Source organism: Alexandromys fortis, unplaced genomic scaffold (genome assembly GCF_014885135.2).
Source record: "Alexandromys fortis isolate MF-2015 unplaced genomic scaffold, M_Fortis_MF-2015_v1.1 scaffold_26, whole genome shotgun sequence".
NCBI lineage: Eukaryota > Metazoa > Chordata > Mammalia > Rodentia > Cricetidae > Alexandromys > Alexandromys fortis.
The window spans coordinates 8,325,806-8,347,080 of NW_026067894.1; the positions used below are offsets into that span (position 1 = coordinate 8,325,806).

General features: G+C 53.7%; 1 protein-coding gene across 2 annotated transcripts in view; it reads right to left on the reverse strand.

The window, feature by feature from the left end:
- Positions 1-978: 978 nt before the first annotated feature.
- Positions 979-21,275, reverse strand: part of Slc9a1 (solute carrier family 9 member A1) — a 56,914-nt gene continuing 36,617 nt past the window's right edge. Inside the window, exons 2-12 of one of the 2 annotated variants that reach the window (XM_050149912.1) lie at positions 13,587-14,047; positions 10,022-10,272; positions 8,796-9,013; positions 6,994-7,196; positions 5,525-5,614; positions 5,041-5,111; positions 4,754-4,927; positions 4,419-4,533; positions 4,149-4,250; positions 3,359-3,431; positions 979-2,688 (exon numbers count right to left, since the gene is read on the reverse strand). In XM_050149912.1, coding sequence (XP_050005869.1) covers positions 2,345-2,688; positions 3,359-3,431; positions 4,149-4,250; positions 4,419-4,533; positions 4,754-4,927; positions 5,041-5,111; positions 5,525-5,614; positions 6,994-7,196; positions 8,796-9,013; positions 10,022-10,272; positions 13,587-14,047 — 2,102 coding nt within the window. In that variant the 3' untranslated portion in view covers positions 979-2,344. Of the gene's footprint in view, positions 2,689-3,358; positions 3,432-4,148; positions 4,251-4,418; positions 4,534-4,753; positions 4,928-5,040; positions 5,112-5,524; positions 5,615-6,993; positions 7,197-8,795; positions 9,014-10,021; positions 10,273-13,586; positions 14,048-21,275 lie in introns of those variants that run through there. The other variant, XM_050149921.1, reaches the window with a different exon arrangement.

Consider the following 21,275-nt stretch of genomic DNA (forward strand, 5'->3'; position numbering starts at 1 on the left):
CTTCCAGACACAGCTCTCTTTTCAAGTGTGGCTCTAGAACCTTTTATTGTTGCTATCCTTGAGATGGGGTGTAGCCTTGGAGCCCCAGGTTGGCCTCAAGGAACCCTTCTACTCCTACCCCTCCTGCCTGGGATCAGGCAGAGTCCTGTGCTGGTTGAGGGGCGGGGGATGTTTCCCTAAAGTGAGCTCTACTGGGCCTCATCCTTGGTGGTATTCACACTGCCTGCACCTTCGGAGTGTTCCAGCGGTTCCCTGCTGGGACAGCAACACAGGGATGCAAGGTGATCCTTTCCTATAATCCTTTTGGCATGGCCCCCTTCAGATATCCTCAGTAAAGTCAGCTCTGAATCCAGGTCCCAGGCTTGGCAGAGCCTCTTGGACAGTACAGATTCCTCTGGGCTGAGATCTCACTGCCCTCTGGTGGTCAACTACTGGAAATGCCGCTCAGTTCCCAGCTCTGCATTACACACAAACCCCTTATTCCAACAGGGTACATACAGGGACTGTATGGTCCCGCTTTCCCAGGTGGGAGCACAGGGCTTCAGAGGCTTTGCACCGCCCTCAGGTCCCAAACATAAACTACAAGGTCCCATCCTCCCCCTCTGTTCCTCGGAGCCAGACATACTGGCTTTTAGCAAGCGGAGCAAACAGACTTGTTAGGGAAAAGAGAAAACTCGCCCTGGTCTTCCTTGGGCCTCAATGTCTGGGTGCCAGTCAGGAGACTCCCTGCTAACAGCCGGCTGCCCTGCTGCCCCCACTCACACACCGGGGTTTCTAGCCGTGTGGGCACTGGGAACTGCTGCCCTTCAGCACCGAGCTGAGGCCCTGAGCACAGACACGGTACCCCATCACACCGTGTATCTCCAGCACTTGGCACACAGTATCAACCCCACCAGCAGATGATGGTGGCGGTGTCTCTGTGCCAGGCTCTGAACTTAGTTCCTCAGGCGCCTTTGTTCCCAGGAAGCAGCCCTGGACTCTTATAAAAAACTCACATTGATTTATTAGAATATGAAAAAGGTTCAGTTTCTTTTGTACAGGTGGCAGAGCGGCGGCAGCTGCAGTGGCTTTGTACATGGTTGTCGATGTCACCTTCCATGGCAACTCCTGCCCGAAACAGCACTTGCCAACAGAGGAGACAGCTGGGCCAAGCACCCACGGCCCCACCCCTGGGAGGGACCCCTCTGACTACTGCACTATCCTGGGGAGGGAGTGCTTGGAGGCTGGACAGGCACCTGTGGACTTGTACCCAGCCATGGTGGCAGAAGGGAGTATGTGCTTGTGAGCAAAGGCCTCTGGGGTCCAGTGCTCTGTCTACTCCAGCAGCCCTGGCCAGCACAGGGTACCCTCAGCGGAAACCTTATTCCCAGGGCTGGGCTTCACTGCAAGCTATGTATGCAGGTAAGAGAGGGGTTGGATGGGGGTGGTGGTGGAACAGGCCAACAGAGTAAAGCAGGCCTGTGAGCAAGGTAGGTGCCAGGAGGCCCCTTGCTCGTGAGCTTGAATCCCGACAAGTTGGGCCACATCTCAATCAGTGCCGTGGGCAAGAGCCCAGTGGGCAGAGGTTCGATTTAGGGGAAGGTGGTAGACAGCGGGAAGGAAGGAGGAGGGAAGAGGGTGGGGCTGACTGGTGTGGAGTCTCCAGGGTCTGGAAACAGGAGTGCCTGTGTGCAAACGGAATCCTACTTACGTGGAGGTGCAAACAGTGTAAGAAGGCAGCACTACCTGGAGCGCGCAGCCCTCCAGCCCCAGCCCCAGAAGGCCCGTGGTCCTCATCCCCCAGTCACAGTACCCAGCAGGAGCTCAGAGGTGCCCCAAGCCAGCAGCTCAGGTGGCGGGCCAGGGTGCCATGGCTGGCAGGAATAGCGTGGGTCGGCCATGGGTCCCCCGTCTGTCTCCCAACCACATGCCTGTTGTCCTCTGATTCAGGAGGCCCCGTCAAGGCCAAGGAAGGTTCAGCTCCCTCCTTTCCTGGTGGGGCCACAGTGGAGCCAGAGGCTCTTTGGTTAGAAATGATGATCAAAGATGGAAAATTGGTCTGGATGAGGAGGGGCTGTGGGAAGGGAGGGCCTCGTGGAGTCCTGGTTCCAGGAAGGGAGAGCCTGGCTCTAGAGATAGGGCAGAGCCTGCCTCACCAGCCCAACTCTCTGCCAAATGGATTGGAAAGGCAGTTCTGGTGGGAGAGGACACTTCCCAGGAGGCAGGGCAAGCCGTGCTGCAGTGGGGGCTGTGGACCCAGCTGCCATGCGTAGGAAGGGGGCAGGGCCAATCCAGGTCAAAGGGCAAAGGGAGCACCCAGCCCCCACTCTGTGGGAGAGTCTATGGGACACCCACTGGCCTGGGCCTACTGCCCTTTGGGGATGAAAGGCTCTCCCTCCCCGGGCTCGGGGTGAGGGCCTGGGTCACTGAGGCAGCGCTGTATCCTCTGGGAGCTGGGGCTGTCACTTGGTCCAGGAGTAAAGACATCATCAGTGCCTGGGGATGAGGGCTCCTTGCTCCGCATCATGATGACGCCATCCTCATCCTCATCTTCCTCCTCCCGAGTCATCCTTGTTGGATCCCGGTTTAGCCCTAGGACCTTGCCCTTCAGCTCCTCATTCACCAGGTCCACAGACTCGGGTGACTGTGGGGACGCTGGGTCGATGGTGATAACAGGCAGATCTGCCTTGGGCTCATAGGCCAACGGGTCTGCGGATTGAAAACAAAGCCCCTGAGCCTTGCTCAGTGCGGGCCACACCTCAGGGACCCCTTCAGCCTGTGCTAGCGGCTCTTAGACCTTCCCAAGAGTGCATCTGTGTCTAAGGGCTTCACGCCCGTTACCAGCTGCTCTTCCATCACACGGTTGCCCTCCTTGGGTCAGGGGTTCCTACTGGTGTCCTACAGGTTAAAAAATAGGGCTTTGGGCTGGAGAGATGGCTCAGCAGTTAAGAGAACTGGTTGCTCTTGCAGAGGACCAGGGTTCAATTCCCAGCACCCCCATGGCAGCTCATAACTGTAACTCCAGTTCCAGGGGATCTGACACCCTCACACCAATGCACATATATATATTAAGAGAAAGAAATGGGCTTTTTCCCGAGCCATGACCTGCAGGCCTACGTCTGCCCCTGTTCCTCTTCATGGACTAGGGACTTCTGCCTCCCTACCGGATGCTCTGTGCTGCTGCCCACTGCAGTCTTCACCCCGAGTCCCCCCGGCAGCACCTCTGTGCCTGGGTTTCAGAGCAGAGCTATGCTGCCCTCCCAGTGCGGACACGACTCAAGGTTTGAGAAGACGTCAGGATGGGAAAAGCTCATCTTCCCTATGATTCTGAGGCTCTAGCTGGCACAAACACCCAGCCTGAGGGCCTCTTTAACCTTACCTGAGCCTATACGGGCCCGCGACATGGTGGGTGAGTCTAGCTTGTGGGCCGGCACCGTCAGGTAGTTGCTGATCTGACAGAGAGAGTGGACAGGGTGAGTGTGGGCAGTGGGCTGGCAGAAGTCCTCTGGAAGACACTGAGACTATGGTTCCTCGATGGGCACTCTCTTTGTCCATACCGGCACCCACAATGACACTTCGGGGCCTTCAGGGGACTTGCCCCAGGCTCTCGGCAAGCTGTGCCACCTTCCTGGGCAAACTCAAACAGATCTACTGTGTGCTAGCCTTGCCTCCCACAGATGACCCCAAGATTCTAGATTAAAACAATAGCAGTAAAACACAACCCGGGGCAGCATGTCTAAGTCCTGCATGGCCCCCAGTACTGCAAACCCAATGCACCGCAGCTGAGCTCCGCTCCTTACCTAGCATCAAGCCTTGTTCCTTTCCTGGGCGCTCTGACTTCTACCAGCCCCTTTAGATTCCTTTCCTCCCAGTGACCCCACCTCAAGCTGGTAACCCAGTCACCAAGTCTTGCTTAGCTCCACTTCCCAGTGTCCCTTGGGCTCACTTGTTTCTCTCTGTGCCACCCCCACCCTTTCTCCGCACGGCTCCTCAGGGGAGAAAGCCCAAAGCCTCACTCCACTAACAAACCTCCCGGGCTGTGTCTGCTTCTGAAACAGGTGCATGCCCTCAGAGGAGCCCAGCAGAGCCAGAGGTGCCCTGGGATGAGAGTGCAGAAGAGGAATCCAGCCTCGAGCATGCGCGGAAGGCAGGCTCAGCCTGACACACACCTTCTGCTCCAGCTGCCGGGCCTTCTGCCTCCGGAGCAGCATCTGGTTCCAGGCTTCCTCATAGGGGTCGGCCACTAGCGTGTGTCTGTTGTAGGACCGCAGCTGAGGGCAGAACAGGCATCAGGGGAGGGGAGGACTCAAGCTGGGCTGGGAGGCCACGGCCAAGGAGGCCTGGCTGTATGGGGGGCAGGAGAAGGGCAGGGGTTGCAGGTGCCAAGGAGGCTCAGAGGAGAGCAGCTAAGAAGGCGCCAGGCTGGGGCAGGACCTCACCCGCTGCCGGGTCTTCTGCAGGTTGCTCCTCAAGATTTTGCGGATCTCCTCCTCCTTGTCCTTGGACAGCGCTGGCAATATGCGCTCTGAAGCCATGGACTTGGGGTGGATGTTCCTGGGACAACAGAACACAGGTTAGGTCGCCATTTTGGCAGCAGGAGGCCATGCTGACGGACAGCCCAGGGGTGTGTAGTCAAAGTTCTAAGCCCTAGCATGGCTTCAAGTCAAAGGCCACCTTGACTAGCTAAACAACACGTCTCTGGTGGCCATCCCAGGCTATGGCTGGGGGAGCTAACATGGGTACAGATGCTGCCCAGGCTGGCAGTGGCACTCACTGCATTGAGACAGTGGAAACAGCAGACGGGATCTTGCCCATGCCCCCACTTTCCACCAGCTCGATGGCCTGCTTCATCTCCATCTTGTGGTAGAAGGCAATGAGCTGGGGCTCTTTGGAGCGCTCGCCAGCTATCAGACACTTCTTCACGTACTTCTTATTAAACCGGTTGAGCCTGTGGGAGGAGGGAGGTGGATGGAGCTAGTTCCTAGGCATGAGAAGATGCCCAGGCCCCCAAGGACCCTTAACTGTTCTCCCCACCCTCCTGCCCACCAGACCTTCACCTACTTGTCCTTCCAGTGATGGTGGCCATAGTGACCACAGATGTCCTCGATGCCTGTCAGAAGGTGGTCCAGGAACTGAAATGGGCCCAGGGCCAGGTCAAGCCTTACTACTGGGCTCCTTCCCTACCCCACCCACCTTCACCCATAGTCTGCTTAGCTGGGCCCTGTAGTTCCAGGAGTAGCCAGGAGGTGGCGCCTTTCCCTTACTCATCCTGAAGCCCAGGCCACACGCTCTGGGTTGTGCCCCCCCCAACCCATGTGCAACTAATGACAGAGGTTGGTGTCAAGTAGAGCCAGGGGTGGTATAACAGCCTCTTGGGCTCCCAACTGCTCACACCACACTTCCCCTTCAGCTAGAGTCTGGTGGGGGACCTCCGGGGGCTGAGAGATCACCCAGCACTGGGATGAAGGAGGGTACGCTTAAGGCCCAGCTGCGCCCCAGCTCCAGCCTTCTCCTGCAACCCAAGGCCCAGCCCAGCCTCCAGTACCTGGGTGTGGATCTCCTCGTTGATGGAACGCTTAGTTTCTTGCTTTTTCTTCACAGCCAACAGGTCTACAAGGGGCCGAATGGTCATACCCTGGAGGGCAGGTGAGAATCAGACATCCTGGTTCTGCTACCCCCACAGGGAGGCTGAGGAGCATCCCTTCTTCCTGAGGGGCTTTTCACTCTCTACCTCAGTATGTAAATAAAGGCAGGTCTTTAAAGTGCACTTCTTCCTGTCAGAGTTCTACCTGCCCAACCTGTGGAACAAGCCTCATTGCTCCTCTAGCTGGGGCCTGGGTTCAGTGTGGGCCCTACCACCAATCTGCTCTGCAGCCCAAGAAGTCAGGCCTGCAGACAGAGAACCACCTCAGCACTGTTCCCCTGCAGACAGAGGACCACCTCAGCACTGCCCCCTGCAGACAGAGGGCCACATCCAAACTGCCCCCCTCACAGGTTCTTAGTGTTTCCCTAGGATTCGGGCTTCAATACCTTCAATATCCCTGAAAGATGGCTCCTTAAAATGTTCCCATTTTACAGATGAGAGAACCGAGCAGTACAGAGGCTGAGGGACTTCCTAGGGCCAAAAAGAGCAGACCCAGAGGCAGGCTGGTTCAAGGGGGTCAGAACCATGCCACCTTCGGTGAAAGTGGGCTTGGAAATCCACCGAACAACTCAACAACAAAGTCGAGAGAAGGCAGGGCGTCTGAGGATGGAGCGGGAAAGAGGGCAAAGAGGAGCTCGCTCCTGTGAAAGGACAGAAACTGCGCCCCATCCAGGAGGTCTCCACATATCTTTCTCTCATGAGAAGGCAAAGATGTGTCCTTCTGGCACCATGTGAGGTGCCCAGGCAAGGCAGAGGATGGAAGAGAAATAGAGGCCAACAGTTTGTCACCTGTTCTAGGCCAGGCAGCTACGGGAGAGCAGTGGGCAACATACCACACAGACTCCCTTGAGAGGTGGGTAGAAACGGGTCATTTAAATGCCCAGCAGTCACTGACCAGCAGGCTTGAAGGACTCTTGGGATCATCTGGCCGAGTCTCCTCACCTCACAAATGGAGAACTGAGACACAGACAGGAGTACCTCCCCAAGAAACACAGCTAGTGGACACTGGGCTGAGCCCAGGCCTCAGACCTCCCGGCTCAAGAGATGTTCAGCTGCCTGTTCTGCGATGCTAGAAACAATAACCAGGAAACCACCACAGCCCTGCCTTGAGCTGGGACAGTCAGATCTCGGTCCTGCCAGCTACGCAACGTGACATCCGAGGCTCTCAACAGAGCTGGACATACTCTGGTCACTTCACACACTAACCATTGATTCCACAACGTTCACTACCACAGCTGGGAGCTGAGGCCACAAAGCAGGATGGCTTGCCCAAAGTCATGTGGCAAGTTAGCTACAGGGTACCCATAGCCCTTTCCACCAGAAAAGTCAGGGCCCCCAAGGCAGGGGCATGCCCATCCCAGGCCCAGCACCTGCACAAAGACTGTGAAAAAGATGACGGTGATGATGGCAGTGAGGAACAGGTCACACATGGGGAAGTGCTTCTTGTCCAGGAGGTAGCCCAGGGAGAAGGCGATGGCCCCTCGCAGGCCCCCATAAGCGATGATGAACTGGTCCTTGGGGGTCAGCTTGACAATGCGGAACTTGTTGATGAACCAGGTCAGGCCCAGCACACCTGCCAGGGAGCAGGCAGAGGAGAGGTCAGGTGGCCCAGGAAGCCCCTCCCACTAAGCCCATTTAGCTCACTCACTTCTGAGTGAAGTGAGTGAAGATCTCCCAGAGGCCTTCAGGGGATGAGGAGACAACAGAGTGGTAATGAATCGTTACTTATTAAAACGGACGAGCAGCAGGAAAATGACTATCTTATTGTCTCTCCTTTTCTATATGTTGGGAACTGTCCGTAATAAAGTGTACTTCACAATGCAGGCAGTGAGGAGAGGGACGCAGAAGGGTGCTTTGCCCCACATGCCTGGGGTCCTCAGCTTGATCCCCAGCATCACTAAACACACAGATAAAACCTGCTTGCCAACAATAAAAACCTCACAAAATCTCTTTACAGGCAGCTTACACCTGTAATCCCAGTACTCATGAAGCTGAGGCAGAAGGATTACCAAGAGTTCTAGCCAGGCCTGGTCTACATAGTAAGAACTTATCTCAAACAAACAAGAAAAAAAAAAATCCCCAAACAAAGGACTAGAAAGAAAATGTAGAGAGGGACAGGGGAAGACATCCACTGTGGACCTCTGGCTTCCGTGTTCACAGGCACACACAGACCATCACACAGACGGCTCCGTGTCCACAGGCACACACAGACGGCTCCGTGTCCACACACACACACACACACACACGCACGCACGCACGCACGCACGCACGCGCGCACACACACACACACACACACAGACCATCACACCCAGGGCTCCACGCAAATGTAATGGAAACCACAGACTTGGCTCTCAGCAGAGAAAAGGGAGTAAGATAGAGGAAGCAGTGGCCTAGCCACTGAAGTGAGGACAATCTGGCATATGGGGGTGGAACCACAGGCAACACTAGCCTGGTGGCTTTGGGCATCTGTGCTATGAAAGACTGGGTTTTGAGGGCCTGAGAAAGCCACTGGGCTGTTGGAGTGTTGCAAAGCCCTTCACTATGACTCTCTGTGACACCATCCCCAGCATCTCCATACTAACTACAAGGGGTGGGGGGGTGGTCTCAAATTACGTCAGCATCGCAGAGAAGAAATGGGAGCAGCCAGGAACCATTCAGCCAGGCACACACTGCAGTATACGCATCTCACAAACTGGTCTCTCCGCACACTAGACACCCACAGCTCAGCCTCTCACGCTGTTATAGACCCCACAACTTAGCCCCTCTACACCTATACCATAGATACCCCACATCTCGGTCCCTCAATACGCTGTCATAGATACACCCACACTTTAGCTCCTCTACAGACTGTAGTAGACATGCCCCACAACTCAGCCCCTCCACACGCTATATTATAGACACCCAACATCCCAGCACCCTCAATACACTGTACTGGACACCCGCAGGCCAACTCCTCTACATATTGTACCATACGATACAACCCAGCTAGTACTGTACCTTACCACACACACCCCCACAGCCTGGCTCCTCTACAGCACACCACTGTCACACACACACACACTCATCCCATGACCTGGGTCTGGCCTCACACTGTATCACAGCCCCTCCACAGCGCTCGCACGGTCACACAGTCGGTCACACATTCCTCCCTCAGCCTGCGTCTGGCCCTTACCCAGGACCCGGGCAATGAGGCAGAAGAGCAGGGTGCTGATGACGAAGGTCCAGTTCCACTGGTGGGAGCCAGCCACAGTGGAGACCCCGAGGAAGATGAAGATGAGGGTCTCGCTGACACTGCTCCACATCTTCAGGAAGTATTTGATGGTGGTGTGGGACTTGTGGGAGATGTTGGCTTCCACGTAGGGACGCATCACCACTCCTGAGGCGATGAGGCTTGGGGTGGAGAAGGAAAGGGTTCAGGATGAGCTGCGCCACTGCTAATAGGCTGACCAACCACCTGCCTACTAGGAACGCATAAGGATCAGATACCCACTGTGCCTCCTTGACCCTCACATTAAGTATACACGGGGCCAGCGAATTCTTGCGTTTTCAGACAAGAGACAGGACTTTTGGGAAAATAAAGTCTAACTGAGGTGAGTCCGCTCAACTCCAAAGCCTTGGCATCCAAAGCGGTGGTCTCCAAGGCCACACCGCATCTGCCCAATGCGGTCTCTCGGGTTCAATCCCTCCGTGTGCGATGCTTCCAAGGTACAGGGTCCCACTAGGGCGGTGGTTCTCAACCCTCCTAGTGCTGCGACCCTTTATAGTTCCTCACACTGTGGTGACCCACAAACATATTATTTTCAATGTACTTCATAACTGTAATTTTGCTAGTGTTATGAATCATAATGAAAATATCTGTGTTTTCTGATGGCCCTGGGTGACTCCTGTGAAAGGGTTACCACCCACAGGTTGACAGCCACTGCCCTGGGGAACTCTGCAGGCTCGTCCCCACTACCCAGAGTCCCACAGTTTAGACTGGCCTCGCACTTCTGTTCTCCTTGTCCCTCACTGACTCTTCCCATGGCCCACTGCAAACTCAACAGAGGCCTCAGGGCTTTTGTGACTCAGGCTTGGGAAATGCTGGTAAGGCCTTTCTAGGAAGCCTGCGGCAGGACTGAGACCTAAGACTTCAGGAAGCACAAGATTCTGCCTCCTGTGACTGAGCCTAGCCCCAACACAGGTTGCTTTTTGCTTCATCCGCTTTCAGGCAATCTTCAGAATCCTGAACCCCAGAGCGAGCCCAATCCGCTAATGACCTGGATCATTCCAGAGGATACCAGCGAAGTCTGGAGTCCAGAGTTCAGGTGCTGGGGAGCTCCTTGGTGACCACACAGATGTGGGGATGTCATGCTAAGTGGCTTCCCCTACCCAGCCCATCACCTGTCGTGCCCAACTCACGCCATGATTCCTGACAGGTGGAAGAGCTCTGCTGACAGGTAAGCCATGTAGCTGTAGAGGAATACGAAGAGCGGCTCGATGACCCGGATGTGGGAGGTGAACCGTGAGGTGAAGGCTGCGATGACCCCGTAGACCACGCCCACAAACACCCCGCCAAGGGACACTACGAAGAAGCTCAGGAAGCCAAGGAAGATGTCCGAGATGCCCACATACTCATAGCTGGCAAACTCCTCAAAGAGGTGATAGAGGACCTGCAGAGGGCAGGCAGGCTGGTGGGCAGGAGGGCAGGGCCTGGCCCCACGGCTCCCTGGTTATCCCACCCATGCTTATCCCACAGCCCACAGCCATGAACATAGCCTACACGCAGCAGAGAAACCCTAGTGCTGAGTAGGTAAAGAACCTTGGCCTGGGGGCCGGGACCTTTTTCTTTGGAGGCCTGTGGCCCACCCTGCTGGTCATGAATGCAAGCTCTAAAGCTGGGCAGCCAAGCGGCAATCCTTCTTACACACGGCAGGTAACCCAATCTTCTGTGCTTCAGTTTCCAAGAGGTGGGAGCAAGCGCAGTGCCCACGTCACAGGGCTGTCACAGAAGTAAGCTAATAGAGTGCTCAGCACGATACTCCCTGTGCTGCCGCCGCCACTGGTGCCACCAGGTCTACGTATCTCACTGCTTGACCTTGTATAAAGCAGGCCAGTTCCAATAGCAAACCAGGATAGGACCTGTCGTTAACCTCTGGAAGTGCACAGGCTAGGTCGTATGCAACCTGGGATCCACCAAGAGGGACGGGCAAATCCCCATTTAAACAAGCTGCCCAGGTAGTTCCAAGGAACAGCCAAACTCAGATGCTGTGGAGCTGGAGGCCTCTACAGCTTCCCAGCTTGGCAATGGGAAAGTCTGCAGTGGTCATCATGTACCGACTATCTCTACTGGTATGCAGGCCAAGGATACCTATACCTATCTCCTTGCTACAGTGAGGCTCAGACATATCAACTAACGTGCCGGGGGAGGGCCCACCAAGGGGCAGGACCAGGCGCAGAACTTGTTCCCTCAGTCTCTGGGTTTTGTTCTGAGGGACCAACATGGCGGCTCCCCAGGCTACTCAAATCCAGCCCAAGATAGCTATGCCAGGAACCAGATGGGGAGTTTCCAGGCCTGGAAGGAAGGGGAGGCAGACAGGAGAGGGTGAAAGGACAGAGAGCTGATGCTAGGCAGCTTGGGTGCAGCATCACTGTCTTGGAAATATGTGTTTACAGCTGTACCAAGCTCTAGAAAAGGTCCAACAGGGGCCTGGCAGGAAGGGCAGATGCTGAGCATTCGCTGGGCCCCAGTGCTGCTGGTGTTTCACACCTGCCTGGGGGACAGGAGAGGCCTCAGCAGCAGGTGTGCTCTGCCCAAGGCTAACCTCACTCCTGATCTGGGGACGCTCATGGACGCTCATGGTCTGCCACACGGGCCACTGGAACAGTAAGGAGGCCAGGTCCTCCTTTCTAGCCTGCGGCTATGATCAGTGTGACAAGTAGAGAGAGAACACCTTGGAGGCCGGTGGGGGTCATGTGACTCTAGCATCTCAGGCATTAGCTGGTGGAGCCTCCTAAGGCCTCCATTTCTTCATGCTGGAACACTTGTCAGAATGCCACGGTCCTGGCTGTTCTTTGCTAGAGTTACCTGGGAAGAAGACCTTCAGCTGGGAGAATGACTTCCTGGAGCCAATGCTATGGGGAATTTTTTTGATTAAAAGGCTGACGAGGGAGGACGCAGCTCACTGTGGATGGTACCACCTCTGGGCAGGCGGTCCTGGTTGTACAGGGAAGCAGACTGAGCAAGTTAATAAACAGCGTTCCTTCACAGCTGCTGCTTCAGCCCCCACCTCCAGGGTCCCGCCCTGAGTTCCTGTCCTGACTTCCCTAGGTCATGGGATGTGACCTGACCTGGCTGTAGGCTCAAACAACCCTTTCCTCCTCAGATGCTTTTGCTCTGGTATTTTATCACAGCAACAGAAACCCCAACGGATATGCAAACCAGATAAGGCAAGCTACATTCAGACTGGGAGCATCTGAACACTGGCCATATGGTCACCACTGTCACCACTGTCAGGAGATGGCATAGATCCTACATACCCAGATCTGAGTTATCAACTCGAGGAGAGTATGTCACTGTTTCCAGTAGTGTTGACATGAATTCCTATCCAGACTCAGCTGGGCAGGGTTCAACTTAGGTACCAACTGGCTTCAGATACACATTAATAAGAAGAATTCCATTGTAGGAATTCCTTAAGTCAGTAGCCTTTTAGATATCGGCCCATTTTGGGCATGATCTCAGGACTAGAAATGCATATGAAAATCATGCATGACCCCTTTTTTCTGCTGGATTCGGCTCCCAGCTTCCATGTACACAGAGGACCACAGATGGCCACCCTTGCTGTGAGTTTATCCCCAAATAAATAAACCTTTGTTATACTCATTCCAGGCTATTGTGGAACTCTTTGATACGCCCACATTTTGGCGCCCAATGTGGCCTGAGCTCACACTACTCCCGCCATGAGAAAAAGCAGCAGATAGCTCGGGAGAATTCCTATAGGAATCCCAGGAAAATGAGAGGCTAACTTCGGTGCGTCCTGCATGAGCTGAGGCTTTTGTGTCCCTTGGCAGGGGCTGTTGCTAAAGAGACCAAGATGGAGAACTGAATGATCAGGCTAGACTCCGCTGTATGAGAAGTGGTGAGGGGCACGGGAAAGCATTGAGGCCAAGGCTAGGAAGCACTCATCTGTTCCTACTTTCTGTTGCATCCAGAGGGGCTGGAGATGACAGAGTGTGGTACCAGCAGGACCTGGCACAGACCTCTGTCGTTTGTGTCTTCCTATGTGTGCAGACCCTTTCTTAGGAGCCCAGTTCTGGAGGGGACTAATGTGTGTGCACACACCTGCTTCCTGAGGAAGCCCACAGAGCTCTGCCAGGCACAGGGCCTCCCCTGGCCTGTGGCAGACAGCACTACTACTCTGTCACTTGAAAACAGGCCTAGAAGAGGAGTCTCTTGCTTAAAGTCACACAAAAAAAGTAGTCAATCCTGACCTACTAAATTCACTTATGATGCTTTAGAGGCTTGGGGGAGCAGACTCCTCATTTCCTTTGCCCAAACCCTGCATATACCAATTCTTGGAGCTAAAAGGCTTCTTGGAGGTTAAATGAGCTACGAAGAAAGGAAAGCACGAAGCAGTTCAGCAACTGGGCAAGACAGCAACAAAATGCAAGCTGGCCAAGGAGCAAATGACCTACTGGGCCAAGAGCTCAGGTCCTGCAGGGCAACAGACTAGATCAAGTTCACTACCTAAAACCTTAGCTCTGCCACACTCTAGCAAGTTGTCTGACTTCCACAGCTGTCTCTAGTTCTCTAGGATGAGACTAGTGCTTCTCTCCTCAGGTTGTCCTGAAGTGAGAGAGAGAATCCACCTTCCATTGCTTGTCTGACACACAAGCACGGAGAGACATGGCCATCCACATTATCACCAGTGGAAGGATTAGGCATTGCCTGTGCCCCATGTGCGTGTGGTGTGGCCTGACCCCTCACCACAGTGACGGCGTCATTGAGCAGGGACTCCCCGAAGACAAGGATGTGCAGCAGTTCGTTGATGTGGATCTCCTCGAAGACAGCCAGCACAGCTACTGGGTCCACGGCCGAGATGATGCTGCCGAAGAGCAGGGTGTCCAGCAGGCCGATGTTGTTGATCTGCTCACCGCCCACCAGGCACACGGCGTACAGGAGGCCACCCAGGAAGAAAGCATTCCACAGTGTGCCCACCACAGCAAAGATCAGGATGGTGCCCAGGTTCTCCGTGAACTGCCGCAGTGGCAGGAAGTAGCCCGCATCCAGGATGATGGGTGGCAGCAGGAAGAGGAAGAAGACGTCTGACTGCAGGAAGGGGGGCGTCTCGCCAACGCCCTTGATCAGGCCCCCCACCAGCAGCCCCACTACGATCAGCAGGCAGCTCTCCGGGACGATACTCGAGATGGTGGGGATCACATGGAAACCTGTGAAGGACGAGAGAACGGGAGGCCGTGGGCTTTTCAGGGGAGCCAGAAGAACAGAAGGTTGGGGACAGGACTGGGGACCAGGAGAGCATCTGGCGAGAGGTGCACAGGCTTGGTCTCAGAAGGCCGCTCTCTTAACTCTCTGAGCCTCGGCTTCCTTGCCTGTAAAATGGAAGGGATAATACCAGCTTCACAGGGCTGTGGTATAAAATAAATTATTTTTCAAATTTACATTTATTTTATATGTGTGTGTGTGTGTATGCATGCATATATATGTGAGTATGCACCATGGCACGTGGGTGGATATCAGAGGACAATTTGTGGGACTTGGTTCTTTCCTTCTATCATATGGGTCCCGGGGATTGAACTCAGGTCCTCAGGCTTAGCAGCGAGCACCTTTCCCTTCTGAGCCACTTTGGATCCGATGATTTCACAGAACATTCATTAATTGTCTCTGTCACTGTCCTAGACTGTCAGAAAGCAGCAGTTCTATATACCTCTAGCAGACAGAAATTAAACTGACAACCAAGGTGCCAAGTACCCAAGGCAGCAAGCTATTCCTGAGCCCATGGCATCTTTTCAGGCACAAGTTCAGGGAGGCTGACTTTTGCCCCACCCAGGGAAGAACAATTTAATGATTCTGTCTCAGGGAGGGCTCCATGCCATGGAGGTGTCTAAGCCACAGGCCGGCAGTGAACGGTGCTAAAGTGGAGACAGCAGAGAGACCGCTAGGAGAAACGTGGGGACAATAGGCCTGGGTCTGCAAACTGGCAGAGCACATGCAGAAATTTCCGGTCCCAGACTGGCAGACAGGAAGCTGTGGACATAACCGAGGCATGTTTTTCCGGACATCAGGAAAAGATCCCAAGACGTCAAAAGCCATCAGTTTTGGCAAGCGAAGCAAAACCTCTTTGCCACCCTACTCTGCCTTTAGTGCAATCCCACCCACTCTAAAGACAGGGCAGCATAGGCTGAAAAGGTAAAGTCGGAGCAAGTCAGTAACAGAGTCACGAGAGAACCCAGATCTGATGCCCCGCTCCCGATGCCCCGCTCCCGATGCCCCGCTCCCAGCCAGCTCCCTAACTCTAAGATTGTAGCTCTCCTAGCCTCCCTCCCCATCAAGCCATCCTGACACCCACCAACCATTCCCAAGCGGTGCTGGCCATCAGCAGCATGCCATTCTTTGTTGTGGACCATACTGAGGCTCCATAACGGGCTGTGGGGATGCCAGGTTTGGGTACAGAGCCATGTTCCCTATGAGTTCTTAGGTTTGGTTCTGCAGTAGGAAGGTGGGGGAAGACCTGGGTACCCAGATGCAATGTTGGGTACCAGACCCCAAAGCCAGCTCAGTCAAGAGACTGAGCCCTTTGCTCAAGAACGATGCTCCCTCCTCTTCCTGAGCTGGTAAATTCCACGGTATGTGCTGACTTGAGAATGACTGTGATCCTCAAGGACCTGCCTCGACAGATCTTTGCCTTCTTCGTTCCCAGAGCCTTGGGAAGGAAGGGCATTTCTCCCAAAAGCTAAGGCACTCCTATGCTCAGAACTGACCCAGGGAACACTAGTACACCACAGCCCCACGCAATGACAAGCTCCCAGGAGACACGGAAAACACACTAGGGAAAAACACATCTGTCTTAGGGCAGGAAGGAAACCTCAAAGCTACCTTGTACATTCATGCTCCTTGTGCGCTGAAAAGATGTCTATAGGCTAGCCGAGCGGTGGTGACACAAACATTTAATCCCAGCACTTGGGGAGGCAGAGGCAGGCAGATCTCTGTGAGTTTGAGGCCATGCTGGTCAACAAGAGCTAGTTCCAGGACAGGCACCAAAGCTACAGAGAAACCCTGTCTCAAAACAAAACAAAAGTTTCGAATTCTCTTTAAACGGGTATTTAGTCATAGGAACGAGACAACTGAGTTCAGGGGACTAGATTCTTACAATGGGCCAGAAAGCACAGAAAGCAGTGTTCCAAGATCAAGAGTGCAGCTCTAAGGACTAGAGAGATGGCTCAGTGGGTAGAGGTGCTTGCTGCCAAGCCTGATGACCGGAGTTTGATCTTCTGGGTGCCACACAGTGGCGAGAACCAACTCTTATAGGTTGTCCTCTGATCCCCACAGGCAGGCTTTATAAAGCATTTATAAATAAATGCTTTATAAATAAATGCTTTATAAAGTCCCATCCGCCCAAAAAAAGAGTACAGCTCCAGTCAGCTGGCCTTCCTTGAATGTTGTGGGTCTACTCTAGAGAGTTAGCAACAGCAGTTGTCTTAGGAGAAGACAGAGAGCCCAGAGTAAGCAGAAGATAGCTTCCACCTCCACCTAGCAGAAAGGCTGGGAAAATGCCTCTCGTCCTGTGTTCATCAGACCAACCCACAGAGCTGGGATCCAGGGATGAGCGGCCACAGCTCCTGTCTGGAGAGGGTGTGTGAGTGAGACAAGCTAGGAGCAGTAACATGGGGATGTTTGCTGCTCCTGAAGGTGTCCCAGAACCAGCGCTGTGCTGGAAGTTCATGGTCACACTCAGTCCTGCAAAGAGCCGGGCAGTGCTGCATGCAGCGGAAGACAAGTCTGGGTGTGCAAGGAAGGGTTCTGTCTAGTACAGCTGTCTCGAGCCTGTGGTCAAGAGTTCTCAGCCATTGCTGGAGTGTCAATATTTTCCCTGAGCTGGCTCTGCTGGGCCCTGGGGACCTTGTGAGGAGCTCATGGGGATGACCACGCTACTCTGGAATGAGTCCTCTCTGGCAGGTGAACAGTGGGTGTCCCTACAGACGAGGAGCTGGTGCTCTGAGAGGCAGGATGTGCCCTCACAGGCTGCTAAGGCCTGGTTTTGGGGTCTCCTGACCAGGGCACAATATGCTTTCTTTGTTGAATCAGCTCCCAGGGGACCCGGGCTGCAATCATGACCCTGGCGTCCTTCCCCTCTCATCTGCCCCCAGTCTTCCTGCTTCCTAGTATTCTGCTGGGGGCTCCAGGCCTGAGGGGCCTCTAGGCTGAGTCCAGGCCACAGGATCTCTTCACCCTTGGCTTCTTGCCAGCAGTGGGTGGAACATTACTGGAAAATGCTGGGGGAGGGGCAGTGTCTCTCAGGAGGAGGAGACTCCTTGGGGAAAGCAGCTCGCTTGCCTGTGGTCTGTCCTTGATTGTCCCTCTCCAACTGTCCCCACCCTGTATGCCCCAAGTGTCCTGAAACACAGGCAACTGGCTGACACCTGTAGTGGGGTCCCTGGTGTGGTGACAAAGGGACAATATCGAGGGCTCCTCCAGGGCTCAAACTGTGGCACCGGTGACTTAGCTACAATGGAATTCGGGTAGGGCAGACAGAGTTAGAAACAGATCTAGAGACAAGGGAGCTAGAATGGATCTCAGACAGCATGATATGGTCAGTGGCCACAGAACCAGTTCCACAAGAGCTGTGCACTGCAAAAGCAGTGACCCCTTAAGCCCCACAGCGTCCCTCGTCCCTCCAGGCATCCTGTCCACCCAGAGCTGTGTGGCAGGAAGGTGTGGAATTCCACATTCCCAGCCTTGCACAATGAATGCAGCCGCAGGCTGACCTCCCTGTGAGAAGCGCTATGGGAGGAGAGGTGTTCGTTCCTTCCCGCTGAAGCACTGGTGTGACCACGTGTGCACACAATGTGTGCACACACAATGCACACCGACAGAAATGACTAGAGTTTGGATTGGGGGATTCTCCAGACTCTCTGCAGCTGCTCCGCCCTTCACCATGAAAACATTTTATTCTCTTTCTCAGGCTGTCTCCATCTGCTTGGGTGGGCACGGTGGAGCAGGCAAGGCTGTCCCATGTCATCCACGGTTCCTAGGGTGACCACATGTTCCTGGTTCTGCTTGTCACAGCCCTGCCTGGCCTGGGAAGAGACGGAGGAGGCTGGGACGAGGGGTCTCTGAGGCCCACCAGTGTCAGGTCACCAGGGACCAGACGGCAGATGGGGGCTCTGACATCCTGCATCCAGGCCTGAAGACAACTCTGGGGCTGGAGTTCAGGGGTGCCCAAGGGACTTCTCTCTTCAATGCACAGTGATTCCATTCCTTTACGTCCCTCGTCAATGCCCCAGCAGCTGTTCTCAACCACAGCAATGAGAGACAGGGCCTCACACGGAAGCTACAGTGACTCTACAGGTTACGATATGTGCTAGCCGTTTTGATCTCATTCGCTCCTCACCATGACTTTGAGAGGACACAATTTTAGATGAGAAAACTGAGGCGTAGAAAGGTTAATTAAGCAACTTGGCTTAAATCCACAAAAGCAACAACTGGGTACCAATCCAGGCCCGGAGTCTGCTATCAGTCATTCACACCATTCCCTCTGGCTTCCTTCCTAGCTGGTTTTCTCAGAGGACCCACCCAGGACTAAAGAGGCCCAGAGCTGTTCCCGAAAGACCAGAGGCAGCCATTTTTTCCATGAGCCCTTCTTCCCCAGGGAGGCCTTCACGCAGTTCCTCTCTCACGGTCCTCTTGTAGGCACCGTACCAGGAACCATGCACCGAGCTCAGCCAGAAGGGCCTTTGCTGCCAGCTCTTAGGGCAACAGGTGGCAGTTAGTCAGACGTGGGTTCTCACTATGATCTCATCGGTGGGACCCGAGGAGCAAGAGTAGTCACTGCCTCAGCAGGTTTCCAGACAGAAGTGCAGGAGGTAGAAGTGCCTACCCACTGTGTTTCCAGAGCTAGCAAAAGTTAGGTCCCAACCAAGACACAGTAACTAACCAGCATATGGCCTTGTCAAGTTACTTTACGGCTCCTGTCCTCAACTTGCCCACCTCTAGCATGCCAGTGGGTAGAAGCAGATGAATTAGAGGAGACAATAAAGGTAAAAATGCCAAGCAGTGAGCCAGGTATGGGAGTGCATTCCTTTAATCCTACCTACTTGAGACACTGAGGCAGGGGGACCACGAGTTGGAAGCCTGCCTATGCAACTGAGAGGGAATCTCAAAGAGGAGGAGAGAAAGCACCAAACGATGCTGGTGCCTGACGTACAACGTGACAACTACTCTATTAACGTTTTCATCAGGGCCAACAAGATGGTTCAGTGGGTAAAGTTACCGTGGTACAAAGCCTGGTGACCTGAGTTCTGACTCCTGGAACCCAAGTAAAAGTGGAAGGAGAGCTGAGCAGTGGTGGCGCACGCCTTTAATCCCAGCACTTGGGAGGCAGAGACAGGCAGATCTCTGTGAGTTCGAGGCCAGCCTGGTCTACAGAGTGAGTTCCAGAACAGTCAGGGCTATGCGGAAAAGCCCTGTCTCACAAAACAAAAAAACAAAACAACAACAAAAAAGTGGAAGGAGAGAACCGACTGATTACACAAAGTCATCTTCTGACCCCTATGTGGGCATGGTTGCGTGTGTGTTCTTTTATGGGCCCACATCATGCACACACATACAATAGCAATAAATAAATTTAAAGTAAAACTTCCTTCAGCTGAGTATAATATAAATACATTATCATGACCCACTGCTGTGCATGTACCCCCATTGCTGTACACATACACCCCACTGCTGTGCATGTACCCCCATTGCTGTACACATACACCCCCACTGCTGTGCATGTACCGCCCCACTGCCGGGCTGAAAGTTACCAAGGCTGGAAAGTTCTTTTTTTTTTTTCTTTTTATTTATTCTTTGTGTGGGTGGGAACTTCTTAGAGCCACCCAAGTCCCTGGCTTCTAGCACAGAGCAAACATTAACTGCTTGTGATTGGGATAAGATTGTCAGATGTTAAGCATGGAAAGAGGAAGGCAGAAGGGACTCTCAGTTCTTAACGCCAAGCAGTGTTAAAGGGGAAGAGAAGATGGTGTCCCGGTGCAGGGCTACCAGGCTGGGCTTTTGAAGGCTCAACAAAAAATGCCTAAGGAGCAGAGTCTGTCTCCCCTAAAAACCTCGTGACCTGGGCCCTTCTAGAGGCTGTGCAGAAGGATCCCAAGTTCATGGACTGTATGGGCTGCACAGCAAGTTCTAGGCCCTCCTCAGCAACTTAATGAGAGCATGTCTGAGAATAAGAAATAAAACAGGACGATTTAGAGTGCAGCTCAGGGGTCAAGTTTTTGCCCAGCATGAGGGAGGCTAATGGAGTCAGTCCAGACACTGCAACAACAACAAAGAATGAAGAAATAGAAAGAGCTAGAAGACCACAATGGTTAATGCTCTTGCAGGAGACCTGAGTTCTGTCCTCAGCACCTGTGTTGGATGACTCACAACCTCTTTTTTTTTTTTTAAAGATTTTATTTATTTATTATGTATACAACATTCTTCCTCCCTGTTTGCCTGCAGGCCAGAAGAGGGCGCCAGATATCATTATAGATGGTTGTGAGCCACCATGTGGTTGCTGGGAATTGAACTCGGGTCTTCTGGAAGAACAGTCAATGCTCTCAACCACTGAGCCATCTCTCCAGCCCCCTCACAACCTCTTATAACCCCACCCCCAAACGATCTGACGCCCTCTTCTGGCCTCCCAGGGCAAGTGCACATATACGCATGCACGCACACACTTAAAAATAAAATATGTAAGAAAAAGAGCAGAGTGGAGCATGGCGGCACATCCCTTTAACCCCAGCAGAGGGACGCGGATCTCTGAGTCTGAGGACAGCCTGGTCTACACAGCAAGTTCCAGGGCAGTCAGAGCTACACAGAGAATCCCTGTCTCGAAAAACAAACAAACAATGTAAACTAAAGGCTGGAGGGAACAGCTCAGGGTTCCAGCTTGTTTAGGATGAACAAAGCCCTGGGTCTGATCTCCAGAACCACAAGAGAGAAAGAGAGTGTGTGGGGGGGAGACTCCCTGTGACCCCAAGTCACATGACAATGGTTGTCTGGCACAGAGAAAGGACACATTTAGAGACACACTCAGATGCCGATGTGAGGAGCAGGGCTTTCCGTATCACAGCCTGATCCTCATTTGATGGATAAGGAAAAGGGTCAGAGAAGCAGGGTGACTTGACCAGGGCTGTATAACTGGGAAGGGTTGCCATAATTAGCATCCAGGTCTCCTAATTGCCAGTTCTTTGAGCTCCACGAAACCTAAGCCTGTCAGGATCAACAGAAGAATTCAAGTCTGCCATATGCCTCCCCCACATAAACAGAAATAAATCTGCTCCCAGTACCTGGGTAGGAACCATCCCCGTGCCTCTCCCTAGCCTTTCCACACAGCAGCTGTCTGTTTCAACCCATAGGTTGTCGGGGGAAGGGAGGACACATAGGCTCCTGTTTGGTCAAAAG